Here is a 24,199-nt window from a genome sequence, read left to right on the forward strand (position 1 = left end):
TGCAGTGGCTTCTCTTTGTTGCAGAGCACAGGCTGTAGGCACGTGGGCTCAGTAGTTGTGGCGCACGGGCTTAGTTGCTCCACGGCATGTGGGATCTTCCCAGACCAGGGATCGAACCCTTGTCCCCTGCACTGGCAGGCATATTCTTATCCACTGCACCACCAGGGAGGTCCCTGGCCTTACATTTACGTCTTTAATCCATTCTGAGTTTATTTTTGTGTATGGTGTTAGGAAGTGTTCTACTTTCATTCTTTTACATATAGCTGTCCAGTTTTCCCAGCACCACTTATTGAAGAGGCTGTCTTTTCTCCACTGTATATTGTTGCCTCTTTTGTCAAAGATAAGGTGACCATATGTGCGTGGGTTTATCCATATTAACCTTATGCTTTTTTTCCTGTACTTTCATTCTTTCCCCTCAGTCTTTCTTAAGGATCATTTCTTTTGAGGTCATAGAGTTCACAATTCCTTCTCCATCTGTGTCTGGGCTGCTGTTAGACGTATTGAGTTCATAAGTTCAGTTAATGTATTTTTCAGTTCTAGAATTTTCATTTGATTATTTTTTTAGTTTACAGTTCTCTGTTGAAATTCTATTTGTCATCTACATTCTTAGTTATATTAATCATAATTATTTTCAAGCCTGGGTCTTATAACTCCACTCTATGAATCTCCTATAGAGATCATTTAAAAATTAGACTTTTAATTTTGAGATAATTATAAATCCACATTAAGTTGCAAGAAATAATAGAGAGATTTTATGTGCCCTTTATCCAGTTACCCCCAATGGTAATATCCTGCAAAACTATAATGCAATATCACAACGAAGATACTGACATTGATACGATATTATTCCAATTTCCCCAGTTTTACTCGTACCTGTGTGTATATGTGTGCATGTGTGCCTGTGCATATGTGTGTGTTTATTTACTTCCATGCAATTTTACACGTGTAGGTCTATTGGCCCTTAAAATTTTTTTTCTCTTGATTTTCAGTCATTCAGTTTTGTCTCCAGATATGTCTGATAATTTCTTATTGAATGCCAAACCTTGTGTAACAAAATATGTGAGTTTGGGTGATGTTATTTTCCTCCAGAGAGACTTTACTTGCTGGAAAGGAAGAAACGCCCCTTGGAGATCTCTGCCCATGAATTTAAAATGAGAGTCAACACCCCTCGGAGTCCTGTGCTTTTCCACATCAGCGTTCAGCTGTGCAGGTGCTGGCACGAGCAGGTAGACAGCGGGATTTAACCAAGGTTGGACAGTGCCAGCTGAGTGGGACAGAGGGAGAGAGGGTGATTGTAAGTAAATCAGTGCAAGAGAGGATAAACAAGGCATACCTGCCTGCAGCTTCATTTTGCTCAGTGGTAAGTAATTAAAAGCAGTATTTTAAAACAAATCTGGATTCTTTCTGGAGTAGAATGTGGAAAGAACAGGAGTTTTACCGATGACTCGGTAGACTTGAAATATGGTTTTCCTATTTGAAGTGCTGCTTCCGGCTATACCCCCTGCTCCTTACGGGGTGAATTCCTCTTGTTGGAAGTTTGGGAAACTTGGAAAAAGTCTGAGAAAGCTGTTCTGCTGGTGTGACCCCCCTGTTACCCCTGACTGGTCCCCTGGCATTTCACAGGGACCATCTAAGGTCCAACTAAGAGCAGTGACAACATTGCTGGAGCAGGAGGGTGGAGGCTGTGCCCCTAAGATGGTGGGCACAGGGAGGGCTGGGGGCTAGATCAAGACCTCTCAGGGATGGGGTGGGTGCCTGGAGGGGTGGGTGAGGGTAGCAGACCCTGTGGCCAAGAGTAAGTCTAGAGGCCACACGAGTCAGAGGAGTCCAGGTAGACTGTGGAGAGGGGATGGGTTGAAATACAACAGGGTCCTCCCTCTCCCCTACCCCATCTCCCCAGGACCCCAAGGGAGGCAACACTCTGGGGTCCAGGCAAGTAACTCAGGCAGATTGGGTCTCAGGGAACAAGTCAGGGACCTGGTTCCCATAACTGGGGCACGAGGTGGGGATGAGGCATTAGGAATGAGGCCAAAGCCCAGTTATCAGAACTAGGGCACTTTCCATGTGGGACCTGTGTTCTTTACATCCTTCCTGCATAAGTCCTGGGAAAAGTGGTGTGTCTACACCTGGTACCTGGCAGAGCCTGGTTGGGGGGCACAGGTGGGTTTGGGTGAGGCTTTGGGGCCCCAAGGTGGCACCTGTTCTGGCTTTGCCTACTGCCCCGCCCCAAGTAGTAGCCACTTCATTCCCTTCTGGCACCCCCAGGGTAGCCCCACCCTTGCAAGAAGAGCCTCAGAGTAAACATCATGTTTATTTTGAACATTCAAATTTACAGAAACAAAAAAGTAACAAAACCTTGACATATCATACACACATACACACACGCACACGCACGCACGCATGTTGCATCTCATGTCACTTTATGTACAAAATCAGGCAGGAGAAGGAGAGGGGGAGGCAGGTGGCCAGTAGGATGCACTAATTTCACAGTGTCTGACAGCTCGACATGCTCTCTCACTGCTCAGCCTGGGACCACGTGAGCCCCTTCCCCACCCAGCGGGGTCGGGGGTGGTGCTGGGAGGGGGGGTTTAGAGTGGTAGGCAGCTGCGACAAAGAGGGTGAAGAGAGAGAGTCCATCTCTGGGAGAGGTGTCCCTTCTCCAGTTTGCTCAGAGCAAGGGTGCTGGGAAATGTAGAAAAGGAGGGACCCATTTCGGTGGGGGGGGGATGGGGACTGGGGCCACTGCATCATGGAGAGAGCACTGAATGCAGAGTCAGAAAGCTGGGTTCAGGTCTCCCAGTGTCCCGGCTGGGTGTCCCCAAATACTGTTCATCTTCCCTAGGCCCTGGCATCCTCACCTGTAAAACGAGGGCTTTAGAGCCCTTCTTGCCCAAATCTGTGGTCCTAGGTCACGCACAATGGTGGCAAGGTGATCTGCCCCCTTGGGATGTTGATTAGGGGCACCATGTGCCACAAGGTGGGAAAACTGGCAGATAAGAGCTGTGAAGCACCTGGCACAGGGCTGGGCCCGAAGCAGGGGTCTGAGAAATAGCAACTTTCTCCCCTTCGCAGCCTGGGATTCTCAGGAGACGCCCAGCTTCCTCTCCCCTTTCAGCTCTCCTGGAAACTCCAGCTGGTGAGAGAAGGGCACCCCGCACAGGGACATGTTCCCTGAAGGGGCTGAGAACCCTCCCACGGCCTCACCCAAGGGGACCCTGGCCCTGGGGTCAGCCCATCCTGCATCTCTGTTCCTCTCGGTGGGGTGAATGGGGTCAGGAGCAATGGATGACCAAATCCCACTGCACAGACGGTGGTAGTGCCCGCCCCCTCAGGCTGAGGGGTGGGTCCTGGATGTCACCTGCCTTGGTTTGAACTCTGGACTCCGTCACTTGCTGGCTGATTGACATGGGCAGGTTACTCAACCTCACTGGGTCCCAGTTTCTCTACCTGTATAATGGGGCTAAGAACAGTCCTAGCTTAGAACTGTTGTGAGAATAAATGAGTTGATCCCCGTGAGGTGCTCAGCATGACGCCTGACACTTAAAAAGGGCCTAACAGACACGGCTCCAGCCTCGTTTTCAGCCAGGAGTAGCTTGAGGATGCAACTGAGCACCATTTCTCTTCCCCGTCTCTTTGGCTGTGCCTGGGAGCAGCTGAAGGTCAAATCTGGAGTCCAAACAGCAGGCATTCAGCAAAGGTAAGAAGGATGAATAGTAGATGAAGGAGGGGTGGGGACTTTGGGGCGTTCATCTTTCTGGAATGGAAACGGGGATCCAGGCCACTCACCAATGGCCCAGACTCAGAGCCTACAAGTGTCTCCAGTTTGTTCCTGTTCCCTCTGGAGGGATGACCAGGGTGACTCAGCACAGGTCACACGTCTCATGATCACCATGAGAAAGCATAAAGGATTTGGGATGATGCCTCTGGGTGGGCTCAAGTGATCAAACAAGTTCTTTCACCTCCTTCTCAAGACCCTTTCTTTGCCCCAAGGCCTCCACAAAAGCTGTTCCCTTAAAAACAATAACAGAAACCCAATAAAACCCAGTGTCCCCGAAATCTAAGTTCCGAATTCTGCCGTCACCCCAGCAACAGCGTATGTCATTATGAGACGCTTGACCCCCGCACTGGGGCTGATGTCATTGGCTGTTACCGGGACAACCCAGACCTCGGCAGGTTCTGGCTGAAGTGCACCATCACTCCTTCTAGGCGGAGTCGGGCTGGAGGGGCTGAAAGGTCTTTCTGTGCTCTTGAAATGGAAACGAGGATCTGGGGGCTGGAAGCGACAAGTTTTGGAAAAGCCTCCATGGCCCTGGGACCCACAGTCTGCAGTTCTTGCCTAGTGCCTCAGGCTAAGTGGACGTGGGGAGTGGAGACAGGGACCCAAAAGGGGGGCAAAAAGCCACCAGTGCCCATCTGACTCAGGTAGCCAACAGCTGCCCAGACACCTGGCAGGTGACTGGTAAGGGGAGGGACACCTGTGTTCTCAGGTCTCCATTCCTGCCAGAGTGTCTGGGGATCACACCTCTCCTCCCCTACCTTCTGGGAGTGGGGCGTGGGAATGCCAAGATGTTTGTATGTTTCATAAAGGAAGGTGGGCCAGTGGGCATGCTGGAAAGCATTCTGACCTCTCAAATATCCATTCTCTCAGGTATAGGCTGGACTCAAAAGACTCTCATGGGCAGGAAATAGGGTGTGGGGGAAAGAGCACTGGGTTCTAGTCCTGGCTCTGCTCCATCGTGCTGTGTGATCCTGTGCAAGTCACTTGCCCTCTCTGAGCTCTTCCCCATCTGTACAAGCAAGAGGTCAGACTGGGTGGCTTTTCTCAGCTCTGATATTCTCCTACTCTCTTGGGGGAGCTGGTGGGGACTTAAGGGTAGGAACCAGGAAGCCACCAGCCCTTTGAGACCCTCAGATAGGCAAGGGTGCCAGGCTGGGTGAAACCAGAAGAGCTGATCTTTACAATCTGTGTGTGAGGTTGGTCTGCTTTGACCCTTGCCCTTGCCCCTGACTCTCTGGAACCAGCTTCTGACCCTGACCCAGCCTAGCCAGATCCCATCGGCTGCCCAGTCCCAGGACCTGCCCCTGCTGTGCCCCTCAGTCCTTAGGCAGGTTCTCAGGCTTGTCCCACCCTATCCACCTGAAATCACAGACCGTCTCACTTTTGATCTGGAGAGCTCTCAGAAACGACGGAAGCAAGGGCCTCAGTTCATAAATGAGGAAGGTCAGCCCGGAGAGGGCAGGGACTTACAGACGACCACACAGCAGGTCAGCGGCACGGCTGACCGGGAACCAAGGGCTCCTCCTCCCTACGCAGTGCTCTACACACTACGCCACGCTTCTCCCTACCCTCTCGGCTCCTTCTTTCCATCCCCCAAAGGCTGCAGGGCCATGCAGAGCGGGTAGGTATTGTGGGTCCCCTGGGGCATGTGCCTCTGTCCCATGCTGTCCCCAGCCCAGGCTGAAGTGGCCCAGGCCCTGTCCTGGCTGCAGAAGGGGAGAGGTGACCATGCGAGTGGGCACAGCTGTGGATGGGCGCAAGGGGTGACTATGGCCCTTTGGCCTCCCAGAGTCTTGGTCCCTAACCCTCCAGGCTGGAGCTGGGAAGGGGGTGTCCTGGAAATTGAGGTGGGGCTGGGCCAGGCATGGAACCCACATTCAAACCACTGCACATGAAGAAACAAGGAAAAAGGAGGAAGAGAGGGGTGTGGGTCGGGGTGGGGTGGGGGGAGAGGCTCCATCAGGATCCCACTGCCCTTGACAGGCAGCTGGTAGAAAGATAAAGGAGGGCTGAATCTGAGTTGCCCATGGTTCTGTCATTCCCTCTCAGCTGGGGGACAGCTCTCCAGCCTGTTATGGCCCTGAAGGGAAGGGGACAGGCCTGTTGCATGGAGGACAAGAGGGCAGATAACCAGCCCTGCCGCTGAGACAGGGGGCCCGTCCCCCACACACGACCTCATGGGAGGAGCTGTGAGATCAGTGGAATCAGTTGTGCTTGACGGACAGGGTGGAGTGGGAGGTGAGAGGCGGCTCCACTCTAATGCCAGCAGCCGTTGGGAGGGAAGAGCCGTGGGCACTGCTACGCACCCACTGCCAGGCCCTGGACTCCCCCCAGGGTTGACCTGTTGATTTGAGCTGCTTGCTCTCATCCGAGTGGGATGAAGGGAAAGCCATCAAGGGCAGGGCGTTCTGGAGGTGTGGGTAGAGGCGGCGGAAACGGGAGGCGTGGCCAGGAATGGGGCAAGAGAGGAGGCCAGTATGTGGGTAGGCTGAGGAAGCAATGTGACCCCGCTCCGGAAGGCCCCCGAATTGGCAGGCAAGGGAGGGGCCCTGGACGAGGTGGCCCCTCATGCCTTGGCCCTGGCCCATCCCTTGCAGACATCGAAGGCGGCCTTCGTTGCACCCCCAAAGGCCTCCACCAGCTTGTCTTCCCAGGGGATGACGTTGCCCAGCAGCGGCCCCGTACAGTTGGCAATGCCTAGGACCTGGGCAGGTGTCAGGATGTGGTCCCAGAGGTTAAACTGGGCAATGTCACCCACGAAGGCCTGGGTGGCATCAAACCGGCCACCTAGGGTATCCTGGACCAAAAGAGCAGAGAGAAAGAAGAGAGACATGGAGTGAGGGAGCAGGAGAGACAGGCAGGCACTCAGAGACTCAACCCCTGTCCTGGCTGAAGTCCCACCCCCTCCAGGTTCTAGCCCCGCCCCAAGGTTCTAGCCCCTTGGGCGAGTCTCTGCTCTCCCTGGGTCTCACCCAGTCTGCCCATCTGCAGAATGGCTGGGCCAGACTGAGAGCTCACTGCTGTGCTTTCAGGGACCCTCTGCCTACCCCTCCTCCTCAGGGGCCCTAAGTGGGTGGGATATCTAGCTGTATCCCACCCTGAGCCTTACCTGCTCTTGGCCCAGGATAAGGATCCCATGAGGCTTGATGGGGTGCCAGGCGGCTAGGTTCTCACCAGAGCCCTGCAGCTCTCCATCCTGGTAGGCAGACCACAGGCCGTCCCTTGTGGTCCAGGAGAGGCAGATGTGGTGCCAGCCATTGTCCTTCAGGCTCAGGGGCAGCTGGGCCACCTGAAAAGAGGTTCCCGCAGCCCCAGGTCAGAGGTGCCACAAGGCCCAAGGCTGGAGCAGTGGGGTGGGGAATGGGGAGACCGGTGTCCCTCCTTCCAGGGACTGACCCAAGGCTTGACCCTCCCCTTCCTCCCAGCTCAGTGTCTTTCTGACCGCTCTTTCCTCTTTCCCCACAAGATATCAGTATAATCAGGCAGCTTCACTCAGATCACAAGGGACTACTCAGTGTTGGGTTTCAGTTGTTTCTAGGTGGTTTGTTCGCTCTCTAACAGGCCTGCAAGGTCATGCAGGGCGGGAGCTGAGTCTCACAAGCCTACCTTCCCCTGAATACCACACACAGTGCCCGGCACACAGCTGGGCTCAAGAAGTACTGGCAGTGGTAGAACAAGCCTTAGACTCAGAGGCCGGGCACTGCCAACCAACCCCCTGTGGGATCCTGGGGAGGCTGCCCTTTCCTCCCTGGGCTTTAATCTCCTCATCCGTAAAGTCAGGGATGTGGGCAAAGGATAGCAAATATGCAGCCACCTCTGCCTCCTCCTCCACCCAAGGCAGACATGGCTAATCAATCATGAGCCTAGACTCACCCTAGGAACCTTCCTCATCACAGCGTTCTCAGAAGCCACTGATGATTGATTAGAGTTGGCCTGTGATATGAAAGGTACTTGCTGCCTCTGGATTTGGGGCTCCCAAAGGGCTCTTTCATCTCCCAAATTCTCTGAGATCACAATTTATTGCAGCATTCTCTGAGGCCTACTTGGTGCCAGGCCTTGTTCTGGACACTGGGGGTACGGATTTGGTCCTGGTCATAAAAAAAGCTGAGTCTGCACAGGAGGGAAGGACTTCAGGGACAATATTACAAGACAGAGTAACATAGGGGCCATCTGGGAGGTACAGAGGCTGTGAAGGCCCAGAGGGAGAGAGGGGTGTGGGAACAGAAGATGTGAAATTTAAACACATCTGGAAGTACAATGGACTCTGGCAACTCCGCTGCAAGGCAAAGCAAGTGGCGGGGGGCACAGCAGAGGCAACGGCTTAGAGGCTGGAATAAAATGAGTACTGTGAGCAGCTTGTGAGGTTGGTGCTCAAAAGGCCCCAGAAGTTCAGGGAACTGGGCCCTGTCCAGGGTGCTGAATTCCTTTCACTAGAACTGAGTGCTAACCGTGGGCAGAGCCAAAAATGGCAGCCAGGGGGTGTATGAAGGGAACCAGGAGGCAGGATCTAGATGTCATCCAGCTACCCTGGTGGTCTTAGGACCTACTGGGCTACAAGGGAAATTCACTGTCCCCTGGGCCCATCTCCCTCCGCCTCCTCCAGGACACCCATGAAAGGCACCTCCTGCTAAGCAGGGTTCTGCTGGGTGTCAGCCACTCCTAGCAGCTCTCTGTGGCCGTGGCCTGGTCACAAGTGGGTGCAATATATGTTGCCCACATTTTCAGGGAGTCTCAAAAGACCACCATGCCTGCAAGACCCAAAGCAATGTGGCAGGCCGGGGAAGATATTTTGGGGTAATGGGGTGATAAGATGCTCCCCTTCCTTCCCCCTTGATCACCATGCTCCTGCCACATCACTCCCCCCAGTCCCCCTACCTTATCCTGCCCTGAAGCCAGGCTGGGGGAGGGGTGAGGGGATGGGAGTCCTGGGCATGGGGCAGATGGGTGACCCAAGGGCAGAACAGTGGAGGGATTAAGAGGTGGTTTCTGGAGCCCAAGACCCCAATTCACATCATCACCCCTTCACCAGCTATGTGGCCAGGGTACATTATTTGCCCTCACTGAGCCTCAGCTTTTCCATCTGCAAAATGGGGATAATAGGGTGTCTACCTCCTGGTGCAGTTGCGTCAAGGGTGATAATATGGGTAAAGTATTTACTAGCACAGGGCACATTTATCGAAGTTTGTTAAATGCTAGGCTCTGCTCAAAGCCCTTTACATGTATTTAAGCCATTTATTTCTCCCCACAGCCCTGTGAGGTAGAGAGTGTTATTCTTGCTTTACAGATGAGGAAAGTGAGGCATGGAGAGGGTAAGTGACTAGTCTAAGGTCACGAAGTGGGTAAGTGGCAGAACGAGGCCTCACATCCAGCATGCAGCCCAGAGCCTGGCCATGGCAGTATCCTACTCACCTTGTAGGGGAGGCGCATGGGGCTGGTTGCAGGGGGGAGGGGGGCGAGCAATCCACTAGCACTCCCTCCTGCCCTTCCTCCCTCCCTCCCCAGAGAGGTCCTTTGTCCAGAAGAATGAGCAGGGCCCTGGGGGCAGATACTTGCAGCCCTGCTCCCATAGCTGCATCGCTGGGGAAGCCTCTGAATCTCTGTGAGCCTCACATGCCCCTCTGTAAATGGCGCACCACCGCTGACAGCCTCTCTTGGACATGAGCTCCTCTTCGCAGCCCCAGGTCTGGCTTGTCTTGAAATCCCAAAACCCAGCCTGGCACACACCAGGCATTTCATGTGTGCTGATTCTGCTGAGCAGGAGAACTGAAAGGGCCCAGCTGTTTGGGGCCCAGCACTGTACAGGTGCTCCTGAAAGCCCCCCCCGCCCCGACCCCCCCCCCCACTCGCCCCCCGCCCCCCCCACTCGCCCTCCCCCCCCCCCCCCCCCGCCCGCTCACCTTGTCATTGATCAGCAGCTCCATGGGGTCATGGCCCGCCTCCAGCAGCACAATCTCGTTGGCCTGCCCAGGCACCGAGTAGGAGAAGGGGGTGCCCTGGCCAGTGCCACCCGACCTGGACCGCAACCACATGCAGACGCTGAAGGCGTAGAGCTCGGGCAGCGCCTTCCGCACGCGGGCGTACATGTAGTTGTTGCGGATGGGGATGCTGAGCTTGAAGGCGTCTGGGGGACTGTAGGCTGAGGACCCTGAGGGGGTGAGCAAGGTGGACACAGGGGGGGGTCAGCGGACACTGATGGGGGGTGGGCAGGGCATACTCCAGAATGAAGGTTACTAGTCCCCTGGTAGCCCCAACTCATCTATAAGCCTCTTAAGGGTGCTCCTCACAAAGTTTAAAAGATGAAAGGTCCCTGAGAGCTCATGAGTCCTAAATCCACATCTTTCAGATGAGGAAAATGAGGCCTGGGGAGAGGAGGTGAGCTTCCAAGGCGACAGAGCAAGCCAGTGACAGCCGTGGAATGAGGAGCTAGGTCCCCTGATGCTCACACCTGTACACTGTCCAATATGTCATGTTTTTCTGACCCCCCCGGCGGTGCCAGCCCCAGGTGTTAAACAAATGACAAAATTCTGACATTGAAGGTGCTATTGTGGTGGTGGTTAAATGCATGGACTTTGGAGTCAGACCTGGTTTAAGGTCTAGATCCGCTACTTACTGGCTGTGTGACCTTGGGCAAGTCACTTGACCTCTCTGAGCCTTATATTCCTCAGTTGTGAAATAGGGATAATAACACTACCACCCCTGTATGGTCTGTGAAGATTAAACCAGCCGATGAATCAAGTACTTAGCCCACTCCCAGAATACAATAAGGGCCAGAAAATGCTACCTGTTAACAATAATGATAACGCCCTCTCCCAATTATTCTCTCTTTCTTGTGTTTCACAGCCTCTTCCCCACCATCCCATCTAGCTTTAGCCTCTGGAGAGCATGAAAATGCTTTCTGAGTGAATCTGCCACCCTGAGGACCCATCTGAGGACCAAGGCCTCGCCTGCCACGCCCTCTGTGGGGCTCAGGACCCACCGCGCTCCAGTTCCGCTACACGGTCCTGCAGGGCGTCCAGCTCCTTCGCCACCTCCTGCCGCTGCTGCTGGCTGCTGTGACCGAGGGCCACGCGCTCCTTCTCCAGCGCCAGCACCTTGGCCAGCAGCTGCCCCTCCAGCTCGTCCATCTCGGAGTGCAGGGCGGTGGGCACCACGGGCGCAGGGGCTGGGGCCGCTGAGAAGTTCACCCGGGCTGGAAGCTCCTGCTGCTCACGGGGCACAGAAAGGGACCACGAGGTCACTTGGAGGGAGGAAGGAAAGAGACAAAGGGCCCAGAGATGCCCACCACCCCTGCTGAGTGACCCCAGGTGAGCCTCAGCTTCCCCATATGTAAAATGGGATGGCAATACCAGCTCCAGGCAACAAACGTGTACTGGTGTCTAGCAGGCTGCTTCCAGTGCTGACGCGTGACGGGGAGCTGAAAGCAGGCTGGCTTCTGCCCTCAGGATGGCTCAGCATATGGTGGGGTGGGGAGCTGGCAGTAGAGAGCTGTAATAGTCCCCTGGGGGGTCGAACGTGCAGTTGGGGTTGAGAGCCACTACTGAGTCCTTCATCGTGGGCAGGCTATATCCTGATGGGCCCTGAAGGGGTGGAATGTCTTTGTCTTCACTTAGTCACATGTCAAGCTTCTCTAAGGGGGTGCAAGGCTCTGTGAGAACACTGGGCAGACCCGGGGGGCCACAAATCAGGGGCTTCTGGAATACTGCTCCAGCGCTGCGGCCACTTCAGGTTAGCATGTGGTTAAGATCACAGACTCTGGAGGCATACAGCCCAGGGTTAAAATCCAGCTTGAGAACCAACCTGCTGTGTGGCCTGGGGCAACTGCCTCCGTCTCTCTGAACCCCTGGTTCCTCTCATGCAACACGGGACCACGGTACCTATTCAGAAGGGTTGTGGGGATGACTATATGTGGTGAATGCCCATGAACAGAGCCTATTTACTGCACTTACTGTCTAAGGCAGCGTGTTCCAGGGTGGTCTCTGACACCCCCATCCTGCCTAGGATGAGGACAAAGTGTTTAGAGTCCCCCTTTTTCCTGTCTTAAGACCCCAGCGGGAAGAACTGGGGCAGAAGCCGGGGCACCTCTCCTTTCCCCTCCCCTGCTGGAGGAAGCCCCTTCTGGGGTGGAGGAAAGCAGGTGAGGCCATGAGTCTTGACTCCGGTGGGGGAGGCAGCCTCTGGCAGACACATCACAGGAACGTGGGTAGGAAATTAATAATTCAGTGAGCTTCTAGGAGCCAAATTAGACCATCCCTGTCCCCTATCTCCCTTTTCTCCTCCTCCACGCTCCCTACTGACAGCCCAATGATTCCTTACTGCCCAGGGGCCCTGGTGGTTCCCACTCCACCTGCCCTGGGCCCTGACCACAGGCTTAGCCCCAGACCTGAGCTCACTGAATTCTCATGACTCCTTCACCGAGCAAATATTCAGTGAGCACCTGTTATGGGCTCGGCACTGCACCAGGTGCTGAAGAGACAGCCGAGGGCCAAACAGAAAACCAAGAGCACAGCCTAGCATTCCCTGAGTGCCACGTGCCTGCAGGGATGGCCCCACAGCTCAGGGCAAGTGCAGAAGACCCCTCCCAGCTTCACTGGCCCAATCCTGGCCTTGTTGGTCATTTGCCGTGTGACATTGGGCAGTTCCCTTAGCCTCTCTGAGCTCTATGTGATGAGGGGATAAATGTGCCCCCTGCTTCAAAGTGCTGGGGGTGGGGAGGGCAGCGCAGGCAGAGTGGCACTGCCACACTCAGCGCCTGAGAGAAGGGAGCGGCCACCACAGACAGTGATGTGACCTTGCGCTGAGGAGTTGGAGGCACTGACACTTGGTTCCTCCATTCCACCCCAAGAGCGGCGGCAGGTGGGCTAACCTCTCTGGTGTCATTTGTCCTTCTCTATAAAGTGGGGACTTGGAGTGTTTGGCTCGCGGGGCTGTGATCAGGGGAGCCCAAGCCTGGCCCGGCATGGGCCACTTTATCCCTCACAGTGTCCCATGAGAGAGGACACAGCCACCCTCCCATTAAGACGCCTGCTCTGGCCCACCAGGTGGGGAGGCCAGGTGAGGGGGGCGGGGCACGGATGGATAAGCTGCTCGGTACACCCGGCCCCACCCATGTTACACTAATCTTCACTTTCCACTCTCCCGGGGGGCTCCTTGTATGAATCCTGACTCTGGGGCTGACTAAACACAAAGCCTCAGTCTCCCCTTCTGTAAAACAGGGACAACGGGCCCCACTCTGTCCATCCACAGGACAGATGTAAGGATGGAACAGTGGAAGTAACAGGTCCTCGTGGACTGTAAAAGCAGAATGCACACTGTGAGGCTTGTATACATCAGCTGATGGGGAGCTCACTACCTCCAGAATCTTCCCTTGACCACAGACAGCTTATGGAGCGATAGGGCCAGCCACCCACTGCATCTGAGGCGACTGGACTTTCGGGAAACCTTGGGCTGAGGCAATTAGCTCATGGATTGCCTTCCACATCAGCACTGGGAGGGCCGGGACTGGGTCTCCTCGGCCCCAGCACCATTCCAGCCTCACTTTCCCTCCTTCCACTGGGCCTAGCTGGGCATGAGGGGCACACCTCTGAAGAACAGTGTACCAGGCCCGCCCTCGGCACGTTCCATGTATTTACTCGTGAATCCTCACAGCCATTTGTTTTGGTTGGTACTCTTAGTGTCCCCATTTCACAGATGGGGAAACCAAGGCAGAAGTCCTTTTGAATTTTCTACAGTGATGGGGCTGGGCAAAGCTGACCCTTCTTGAGCCAAAGCCTTCTCTCTCTAGCAAAGCGTCTTCCTCCCTTGGAGCGAGAAAGACCTGCCAGGAAGGAACAGGACGTCAAGTGCTATTTACACAAATGCTGTTGCGAGGAGACACTGCGCAGGCCGAGGGAGGTGGGCACACAAGCTGTTCTTTTGTCAGAGCCGCCAGCTCTGCAGGAAGGCCAGGGAGGAGGTGGGCTCACTGGATCCTGTGTGGCCCCCTCCCCACCCCAACGTCTGAATCAGAAGAACATGACTCCCCCCACTTTCCCATCTGCTGCGGGCGCGGGCTGTGCCGCGTGGGCTCGGCCTGATGCCAAGTGGGCCCCCAGCACAAGACGATAGGGAGACGATGATGCCATCACCCCACGAGGGTCCTGATGGGGGCTCAGAACCCACTCCTGTCGTGCTGGGAGTCCAGGGTGGGGTCTGGAGCCAGAGCCCAGCATTCGGGTCCAGCTCAGGTAATGTGCCGGGCTCATTAGCGCTCAGTAACAAGAGGCCAACAGAGGCAGCTGTCCTCCTTGCCACGCACCGCGTGCCAGGCCCTGCACTCCAGAAGCACTGTGCAAACATTCCACAACCCCTCTCGCCAACCTGGGGAAGTAAGGAGGCCCACTTTACAGATGAGAGAGCAGAGGCTCAGAGAGGTGAAGTCATCTGCCTGAGGTCACACCGCTGCGAAGTCGCAGACCCAGGACCCCAGTCCAGCCCCTTCTGATTCCAGAACCTGTTCCCATTCTTCACGCCTACCCTGACAGTTCGTTGGTCTGCCAAATGGGCACGGTGTCGGCTGCACTGCCTGCCTCAAGGGCCAGCAGAAGAGGTTTTAGTGCCGTGAGAAGGCTGGGAGGATATGGCAGGTGGTGTCAGACCGTGCCCCGGGGCAGCTTCACAGAGGGGCCTGGATGCGAGGGACCTGCCTATGCAGGGTGGCTCTGAGGCTGGGGGCCGTGGGGAAGACCCTACCACCTTGTCCCCAGTGGGGACAACTCCTTTCCTTGAGGGAGCAGAGGGAAGGTGCTGGATTTCGGGGTCAAGGTCCCACCCTCTGCACAGCTCACCCCCGCCCAGACAGCACAAGGCCCAGCTCCAGGGGCAGCAGGGCAGGGTGGCAAAAGAGCAGGCCCGGTGGCAGCGGTGTGGGTCAGGCCTCCTATCTCCCACATCTGCTCAGCCCCCAAGTCCTGTGTGAGTCTGCCCGGGCTCACACGCAGGCTCCACCAGCCCAGTGACCTTGTTATGTAAAGCTTGCATGCCTCGGTTTCCCCATCAGCAAAAAAAGGTACAAAAATAATATCTCATAGCATTGTAGTGAGAATTAAATAATAGATATAATGCCCTTAGAGTTGGCACATGAAGTGCTATGCGTCAGTTATTATTATGGTTATTACTACTAAAACATGTATGTTTAATACTACTGAAACATCTCTTGAAGGAGCTTCCCCTCCACCCATAAATTTTTTTTTAATCATTATATTGAGAAAAAAAGCAAGTTACAGAAGAACAGTTAGATGCCATTCACACAAAGTTGCAAAAATTCAAAACTAGATCACGTATATATAAAAGCATGAAGGAATGCATGGAGAGATAAATACAAATTCGGGACAGTGGTGACCCTCTGTCACCTGAGGGAGACGCTGAGGGGCATCAGCTGTTTGCAACTCTTCTGGGTCTTGAGCCTGGGTGGGGACCTGGATGGTAGTCTCTATACCTTTGTATATCTCTGAGGTACTTCACAATAAATTTCTTTTAAAAAACGGGGGAAAATCCGAAAGCAGAGTCTCTGAGCGTGGAATCTAACCCTGAATCTTAACCATAGCCTCACTTGGCTCCTGTGTCCCCCACCCCAGCCCAGGCCACCATCATGAGGCTTCGACTCTGGCCCTTCTCCACACAGCGGTCAGAGGCAGGCACCTAATTGCAAATCCAAGCAGGTTGCTTGAAATCCTTCAAGAGCCCCCTTCTCCCACCAATAAATACCCCGCCCCTCTAATCTCAGCCCTTATGCACCCCCAGAGGCTACACTTCATTCCGACTGAAAGTCCCCAGCTCCCTCTCACCCTAGGGCCTCCGCACATGCTGTTCCTTCTGCCAAGAACACTCTTCCCACCCCCATCCCACCTCCTCTGGCCAATGCCTCCTCACCCTCCAGATGGCAGCTTCCCTGACGACTCAGCTAAGATGCGCCAAAGGGAAAGGGAAAGAGGGTGTCTCTGGAGGAACTGTGAGTCCTCACTCACTCATTAATTCACTCATTCATGCATCCATCTGTCAACATGTGCTGTGGCAACACGATGCCATGGGTACCAGCATGACTCTCAGGTCAGACAGGCCCGTGTCATTCTCAGGCTCCCCACTTACTGGATCTGTGGCCCTGGGCAAGCTGCTCAACTCCTTTGACCCTCGGTTTCCTCAACTGTAAAATGGGGATAATTATAGTATCTACATCTTAGGATATACAAAATGAAAAAATATGTAAAGCCTGGCATATAAAAATGGCTGATAAAGAGGCATAACCATTATTATTTCCTGCTATTACTAAGAGAACAGGAGAGCACGGTGAGTAGTAACTGTGTGGATGTGGGCCCTGGAGCCAGACTGCCAAGGATTGAAATCCCAGATTTCAAGGTTCTTAACCTCTCCGAGCCTCGGTTCTTAACCAAGGTTCTTACCCCTCTGAGCCTCGGTTTCCTCATCTGTGAAATGGGGAAAGTAACGGTCCCATGGTTCTCATGGGACTAAGTTGTAAGGCCCTTAGAACAGGCTGGCACAGAGGGCGCGCTCAGCCCTGATGCCTCTTACTAACTGCAAGGTGCTGTGGCTCCCTAGGCAAATAAGGCCAGCGCCGGCCACAGCAGTGCTCTCAGCTGGGGGGGAGGCTGTCTGGGAGCTGTGACAGGGACAGCACCGGCAAGAAGCTCTCTGTGGGGCGGCGGGGGCATGGTGAGTCGGAGAAGGCCTCTCAGAGGGGCTGTCCTGCTCCAGCCTTCCTCCCTAGGAGCCGTCCCAGCGGGCTGCTCTGTCTCCATCTAACCCTGGCAGGGAAGGGGCAGGAGAGCAGGTGGCAGAGGCCGGACTGATCTTTGTCCTGGTCCCCACTGCCAATTTGCAGCTGGAATGGAAAGAAGACAAATGGACCTCTGTGCACCAAGGGTGCCAGGTCAGGGCAGTCGGTGTGTGGGAGGGGAGGAGGCCGGAGGAAGCGGAGATGGCTCCCAGAGGGTGTGCCCATACACCCTCCTGGGCTCTGAGGCCCCAGAGCAAGTGACTAGGCACCCCAACCCCAGGCCCCTTCTCCTCTCCCTTCAAGTACTCCCCGTCAAGCTGCAACAAAATTCTCTCTCAGGCCCTGCCTGCCCACACACCTTCTGGGCCCTGGCCAAGAATCTGCAGCAGAGGCTGAGGACCCCACCCTCAGCCCATTTTCATAGAAAATCCCGGCTGTCATCTTGGCTCAGTTCTGCCGTGATGTGTGGCCTTGGGTAAGTCACTCAGCCTCTCTGAGCCTCAGCTTCCCCTGGAGTCAAACGAGGGGTGTGGGGGGGCACCTAAGAGCTTCTGCTTCGGGTTGGCTGCCTCGATCTCTGTCCCGAGTTCAGGAGGGATCACGTGCCCAACTGTCTCGGGAAATTCAACGGCATTGTCACTCGGGAGCGGGGGGGGGGGACACCAGCCACTGATCTCGGTCCACCTCCCACAGGCAAGGTCTTCACAAAATGGCCAAAAAACATGCGAAAAGGTGCTCAACATCATGAGTCATCAGAGAAATACAAATTAAAACCACAATGAATTCACTACACACCCACCAGGACGGGGAGTGTCTTTAAAACGACCGTAGCAAGGTTGACAAGCTTCACAGCAGGTGGGTGTGCAAACGCTCACGGCCACTTTGGAAAAGCGTTTGGCAGAAACTCCCAATGCTAAGTATATGCCTCTCCCGGGACCCAAGCATCCCACTCCTGGGGATACATCCAGGAGAAACGAGGACTTTTAGCCAACCAGAGATATCACAAGTACATTCACGGCAGCTTTATCCGTAATAACCCCAAACCAGAAACAACCCAAATGTCCATCCACAGAAGAAGAGGTAAATAAATTAAGGTATCTCCACACATTGAAACACTACACAGCACTGAAAAGTAACAAACCACAGACACACACACCACGACTGAAGGTCAGACAATGTTGAAAGAGAACGCCAGACACAAAGGGGTGCAGCTTCTCTGAGTCGATCTGAGTGACGTTCAAACACAGAGAAAACTGACCTACAGTGACCGAAACTGGAACAGTGGTACCTCTGGGGAAGTATGGACTTTGGGGTCACAAAGGAGCCTTCTGGGATACCAGAAATGTCCTGACTCATCTGGGTGGTGCTTTCATGGATGTAGCCATACATAAATTTTCACTGAGCTGTACACTTAAGATTTGTGTCTTTTTAAAGTAAGATATGTGAGCTCTTACATATATTGAATGTAAGATATACCTTAAAAAAAAAAAAAAAAGGCCCACAGGTAAGTCCCTGTCTTCCGCCCAAGCGGCTCGTGCCAGGCTTGGAACGGCAGGAAGGGTCTCCTTTCCCAGGCGAAGGCCTGCCAGGGATGAGAGGCCTCCAGGGTACAGGATGACAGAGAGAGGGGTTCTCTGGGTGTCCTGCCCACGCTTGCATCTGACAGATGGGGAAACAGGATCAGAGAGAAGAAGGAGTTTTCTGAGGTCACGGTGAGCAGGTGGCAGAGCTGGGGTTTTTTAAAACCAAGGTTTCTTGCTAGAACGCAGGTTCCACACTGGCAGGAGTAGGGGTTAAGGGCTTCTCAGTATGGGTGCCCCACCTAGAGACGGGGGGAGGCCAGCCACAGGGAGAGGGGCCATCGGGGTCTGCAGGTGGCCTAGAGGGCACTAGGTTCCACGTCCTCCAACAAAAGGCCGATGGGCAGAAGCTCTCTCACTGCATTCTGCTGGCCCCTTTTGTGGCCCAAGAGGCAGGGCCAAGGGAACCAGCCCCTGCAGAGCAGAAGCCTCCAGCGTGGGCAGGAATGTAAGAGGAAAGCAAAAGCAACCAACAGACTTCTTAAAAGGCACCAAAAGATTCTATAAGCCACCTTATCTGCAGACTCCGCTGAGGAACTGGCGGCCTGAGAGTGTGTGGCTGGGGAGTCGGGGGCCACATTAACACGGAATCTCCATACTCCCCACTACAACTCCTAATCAGGAAACATCGGCCCAAGAACTCAGAATTTAGAGCCCAAAGGGCCCAGACCAAACCCAGCCCCTCCTAACCATTTTACAGATTAAAAACATGAGGCCCAGAGAGAGACAGTGATTAGCCTGCGGCCACAAGCAAGAAGCACTCAACTTTATGCCAGCCAGCCTTCCTATTTCAGCGAATATGTAGAGCTGCAAGGTGCTTAGGGAGTATCTGCCCACTGATCATTTTATGAAGGGGAAACAGAAGCCGCGGGGGCGGGGAGGGCGGGAGGCGATTTGTCTGGCTCTGGTTCCTCCAGACTCTATGAGCCTCCATTTCTTTATCCGAAAGATGGGAATGCATACAGCCTGCTTCATAGGTCTGAAGACTGAATAAGCTAACATGTACATAGTAAGTGCCTAATAAATGTCACTTGTTGTCATTATTTATTGTTTTCAGCCTCCTGATTATCTTGCCAGCCAGCACGACAAGCCTTTGAGGACTGGCCCTCATCACTGTCGTTCTAGATGCTCTGAGGCAGAAGTGGTCCAGGGCACTATCCAACAAGAGGCACTTCCCTCACCTGTCTTTCTCACTCTCCTGAAGATAGGTGAGGTCTGACCCCTCCAGATGGATCTAGAGCTAATGATGAAAAGCAAGGGCTCTGGAGCCAAACACTGACAGGGTCAGATCCAGGTTCCAATGCTGTGTGAACTTGGGCCAGTTTCTTAACCTCTCTGAGCCTTGGTTTCTTCATCTGTGAAAGGGGGATAGAATAGTACCTTCCTCATGGAGATTTTATCAGGATTAAATGAGATAGCGAACAGCACCTGACACATGGTAAGTGCTCAGGAAGCATGAGCTATAATTGTTAATAAGTCCAGGAGCCTCTGCGACCATCATCAGGGTGTTCCTTTTCATGGCTTCCACCCCAAGATGAGGGGAGGCAACTAGCTTGCCAGGCAGGATTAAGACTGTGATTTATGTCCAAAAATTGCTGCTTAAATCTATCTTGAAATTTCATTTTACACATAAATTACTGCAAAAACAGAACACTGTAACATGCATACATGGCTGGCTGCTCCACAAATGGTCCTTTGGAAAAGTGGTTTTTGGCCACAGCCATAAAAGTCAATAGCATCTGACCCAGTAATACCACTCCTGGGAATTCAGCCTAAAGAAATACTTCAACAGACTTAAAAAGAAAAAAACAAACAACTATTTGCATGAAATCGATCCTGCAATGAGCATCTAGAAGCAAAAATAATCAGAAACAACCTACATCTCCAGCGACAGGAGACAGTCAAAGGACTGATGGATGGTGGAGCCTGAGATGGATCCCAGGATATTACGGCCATCATTAAAATGGTAATTACCAGCAACCCAGCAACTCAGGAACAATGTCTACACTTGGATAAAGGACCAAAAGAGGGGCTGTAAAAACGAATAAAATGGTGGGATTAAATATAATTCCCCCCGAAATCTTTTGACATTTTTTCAATTAACAACAAAAATAACAACAAAGATAAAAACATAGAAGACAAACAATTTCTCCTAAGCCCTCAAATGTGACTCCAACTTGAGGCCTGTGGAGAGAGGGTGGGCGAGGGGGACCTTTCCTCCCCTTTGGTAGTCAGCCCAGTGGGGTGGGGAAGGGAGTGATACAGAGAGGTGGGCAGGGGTGTGCTGAGATGTGCAGGGGTGGGGCTAGGAAGGAGACAGAGGGTGAGCAGGGAAGGCCTCTAGGAGGAGGTGTACTCAGAGCAGACTTAAATGATGAGTATGGATATGTTGGGGGTAATCTAGGCAGAAGAAGAAGAAACTGGGAGGTGGGCCAGATACAAAACGGCAGCCTGGGGGCAGGCTGAGTTTGCACCACAGGGGAGCCCCACGGGGTGGGCTTAAGGAAGATCCCTGGGGCTGCCTGGAGGAGGAGGGATGGAGGGGTGTGTCTGGGCAGGCGGGAGACCAGCAAGGAGGCTGCTGCGAGGAGCTGTGGAGAGATGAGGCCGACTGAAAGGGGGAGGGGAGGGGAGGAGTCAAGCAGGGCTTCTCAGAGCGCACCTGAGTTCAGGCTGGGACATGATGAAGGTAGGGGGTTGGTGGGACATCCAGAGGGAGGTGCTCAGGAAGCAGCTGGACCTATTGGTCTGAAGCTTGGAGAGAAACCTGGGCTGGAGACGAAGTTGGTTTGGGGCATCACGGTGGAATGGTGTTGGAAAGCCTCAGCGTGTGGCTGAGTTCACCCAGGGAAAGTGAGAGGAAGGCCAGGTGGGGCGCACATGTTACAGGAGGAGGACCCAAGAGGGGACAGAGAAGCAGAGAGGGTGGAGGGGCAGGTGACAGGTACCTAGAAGCCAACCGCATGGAGATTTGTCGGCGGGGATGATCAACGGGGTCAGATGTTGGAGAGGGGTCCAGCAAGATAAGGACTGAAATATTCCCATTCAATTTATCAACTCTGGTGACGTCACCACGAGCACTTTCAGTGTACCAAAGTGGGAGAGAGACTAGTGGTGAGAAAGTACACCCTGAAAACCTGGGGGCATCCTTCTGAGGCTTCTGGATGAGAAGGCAAGGGAAAAACTAGTCAGTGGCTAAAAGGTGCATGGGGTCCAGCTGAGACCAGTAGTCTGACCCCGAGTCTGTTGGGCTCCAGATCCTGACCCCTGCCAAACACCCCAAAGAGACTGGCTCTGGTGGCTGCCAGGCTCAGAAGGACAGGCAGCCCCTCCACGTCCACTGCACTCAGAAAGCAGGAGTGTGTATAGGGAAGCAGGACTCCCCCACCTAGGAGGCTGACCTGGTGCCAAATCCCAGCCACCAGGATACCCCCAACCTCAGCGGGCTAACCGGAAGGGAGCCCACCCTGCCAAATGCACAGGTGCAGGTCCAGGGCAAGCCCAGCCCTGCCAGCCCCAGACGTGGGAGGAACCACGGGTGCCATCTGGGTGTGGGGGCAGGGACTAGGGCAGGCAAGGGGAAGTTTATTGAAGACCAGATCTTTTTTTTTTTTTAATTAATAAAATCTATTTCTAAAAGGAGGATTTGTTCCCATTTTAAATTTTGGCTATTTAAAAAATTGGTAATATTAGAGCTTAATGTTAAAAATAGCAATCCAAAAAGATTAACTCACTTAATCCTCCTAACACTCCAATGAGGTAGGTGCTAATACTGTCCCCATTTTACAGGTGAGGAAACTGAGACTTCCCTTCACTGTTGACTTTCCGTGTTTCCCTGATTATTTTCCTGCTCTCAGCTCTCATCCTAGAAATCCCCAGAGCTGGAGTGGGAAAAGGGATGCTGCCAGCAGGTAAGACTCTGGGCTTTCCTCCTGTCTCTGTCACTCACCTTAGGAGGTCTCTAAGCCCCAGGTTTGGGGTTGGCTGTGATAGCTGCCTGGCTGTGCTCTGACACCCTGCAGGGTGGGTGCTGACACCAACACGGACTTTCTGGAGGGCCACTGGGCCATGGGCATGGCCAACCTTCCATACCAGCAGCATCTCCTGTGCTGCTCGGCCAGGGATGCAACTGAGAAAACCATGGAGAGGGAGAAGTCCCTGTCTTTCCTTCCTTCCAGCCATTCTCTTCCCTTTGACAGCTGCACTCAGTTTCGAAGGAGGTAATAAAGGGGGCAGCTGGTGCTGTGGCCTCTTTCTCCCCCCTCCTTCCACGGATCCAGTTTTGTTGCTAACCCCCTTCCCTGCAGTCTGAAGTCATGGATAGCTGGGGGTGGTCAGTGTCTCCAGATGTCTGTCCTACCTAGTGTGTCCAGCTTCCCCTCCAGGTGGCCCCACATAAGTTCTCACAGGGAGGTAGGGGTCTGGCAGCTTCAAAGGAGAAATGGCTGGCCCAGGATCACAGGACAGCCAAGAGCGGATTCCCCCTGTTGGACCCCTTGTGTCTGATCCTGAGCCTGGGCCAGGAACATCTGAAAAAGGTGAGTGTAGGGGGAGAGACCCAGGTGGGACCCTATTCTCCACTCAGCCCCCACCCTACAGCTGCCGGCTTCCAGGCATTTTGTCTGGGCTACCACCATCTGAGCTCCTGCTATCAAGCCCGTGGTCCGAGCCCAGGTAGGGGGCTTAGGGGTGGAGGCGGTGAGGGTCACCCACGTTTGGCTTATGAGACACTGTTCCCTGCTCTTCCGCAGGAGAGGAGGACCCCAAGTCCCTTGGACAGCGTTCCCATCTTCTGACCATAGGGACTGAGTGTGTGGCTGGTGCTGCTTTGGGGGTGTCTGAAAGAAGGAAATAAAACGGACATTTAACGAGGTCCTAGTTCGTGCGTAGCATTTTCACGTACCTACATTGTCATCAATCCACACTACAGGTGGACACCGTTATACCCATTTTACAGACTCAGAAACTGAGGCTTACAGAGGAAAAAGGATCTGGAGCGAGCCTTTCCCGTGTGCCTCCTGTGCCTTAGTCACAGTGTCAGTCTCCGGCCTGTGTGCGCTACCGGACTCCTCCCTTCTACCGCTGGGAGGCAGGACCAACCATCCCCTTTGCACAGACGGAAACACGAGGCTCCGAGACTCGCGGGGGCTCCCCAGGGTCCCTCAGCCGGCGGTGGCGGCGGGACCCCGGGACGCTCTCGACTCCCTCGAGCGGCCCCTCCCACGCCCCGGCCAGGTCCCGACGGCGCGCGGCGCGGCGCTCACCTCGATGCGGTCGATGCGGTCCCGGAGGGCGCGCACGGCGTCCTCCAGCTCGAGGATGAGCGCGGGCGAGTCCCAGGGCCCGTCGGCCATGGTGTCGCGCCGGGGACCGGCGTCCTGGAGGCCGCGCGGCAGGCCGCTCTCGCAGCGGCCCAGCTTGCCGGTGAGCTCGCGGATGGTGTCCTGGTCGGCGCGGATGCGCGCTTCCTGCTGCAGCGCCGTCTGGCGTAGCTGCTCGGCCGTGCTCTGCAGCAGCAGCAGCTCCTCGCGCTCGCTCGGCGCCGCGTCCCCCTGCTCGGCCCCCGACGGGCAGGCAGCCGCCAGAGGCGTGCACAGGAAGCGGCTGAAGAGGGGCACGGGCGGCAGCGGGTGCGCGCTGGCCGCCGGAGCCCCGGGCAGCGCTGGGGGCCCGGCCGAGCCGCCCGCGCCGTGCAGCGCGCTAAGGCTGCGCTGCGGACCCTGGGACGCGGCGGCGCCCGAGGCGGCCGAGGCGTTGTCGGCGCCACCGGGCAGCGCCCGCGCCGGGCTGGCCGCCAGGGGCACGCTGGCGATGATGCAGATGACGGCACCGAGGAACGCCAGCATGCCCGCGGCCAGCAGCACGGCCAGGAACTTCAGCGTGAGGCGGGCGGCGGGGGCACCCGAGGCCCCCGGCAGGCGCGGCGGCGGGGTCGGGGCGCGGGGCCCGGGCGAGTGGGGCCGAGCGGGGCCGGAGCGGGAGCGGGAGGAGCCGGAGGCAAAGCTGTTGCCGCGGCCGCTGCTGCCGCCGCTCTGAGCCCGGGAAGCGCGAGGAGGAGAAGGCGACGGGTGG

General features: G+C 55.0%; 1 protein-coding gene across 1 annotated transcript; it reads right to left on the reverse strand.

Moving 5' to 3' along the window:
- Positions 1-2,297: 2,297 nt before the first annotated feature.
- NPTXR (neuronal pentraxin receptor) lies at positions 2,298-24,199 on the reverse strand. Its single transcript, XM_089921334.1, has 5 exons — positions 23,392-24,199; positions 10,755-10,980; positions 9,676-9,923; positions 6,888-7,067; positions 2,298-6,575 (listed from the first exon to the last, which is right to left on the reverse strand). The coding sequence occupies exons 1-5, from the start codon at positions 23,971-23,973 to the stop codon at positions 6,345-6,347; spliced, it is 1,467 nt and encodes a 488-aa protein (XP_089777460.1). The 5' UTR covers positions 23,974-24,199; the 3' UTR covers positions 2,298-6,344.

The sequence above is a fragment of the Delphinapterus leucas genome, chromosome 11, assembly GCF_059928025.1.
Source record: "Delphinapterus leucas isolate spDelLeu-1000000601 "Yukka" chromosome 11, BTC_Dleu_Yukka2, whole genome shotgun sequence".
Taxonomy (NCBI): domain Eukaryota; kingdom Metazoa; phylum Chordata; class Mammalia; order Artiodactyla; family Monodontidae; genus Delphinapterus; species Delphinapterus leucas.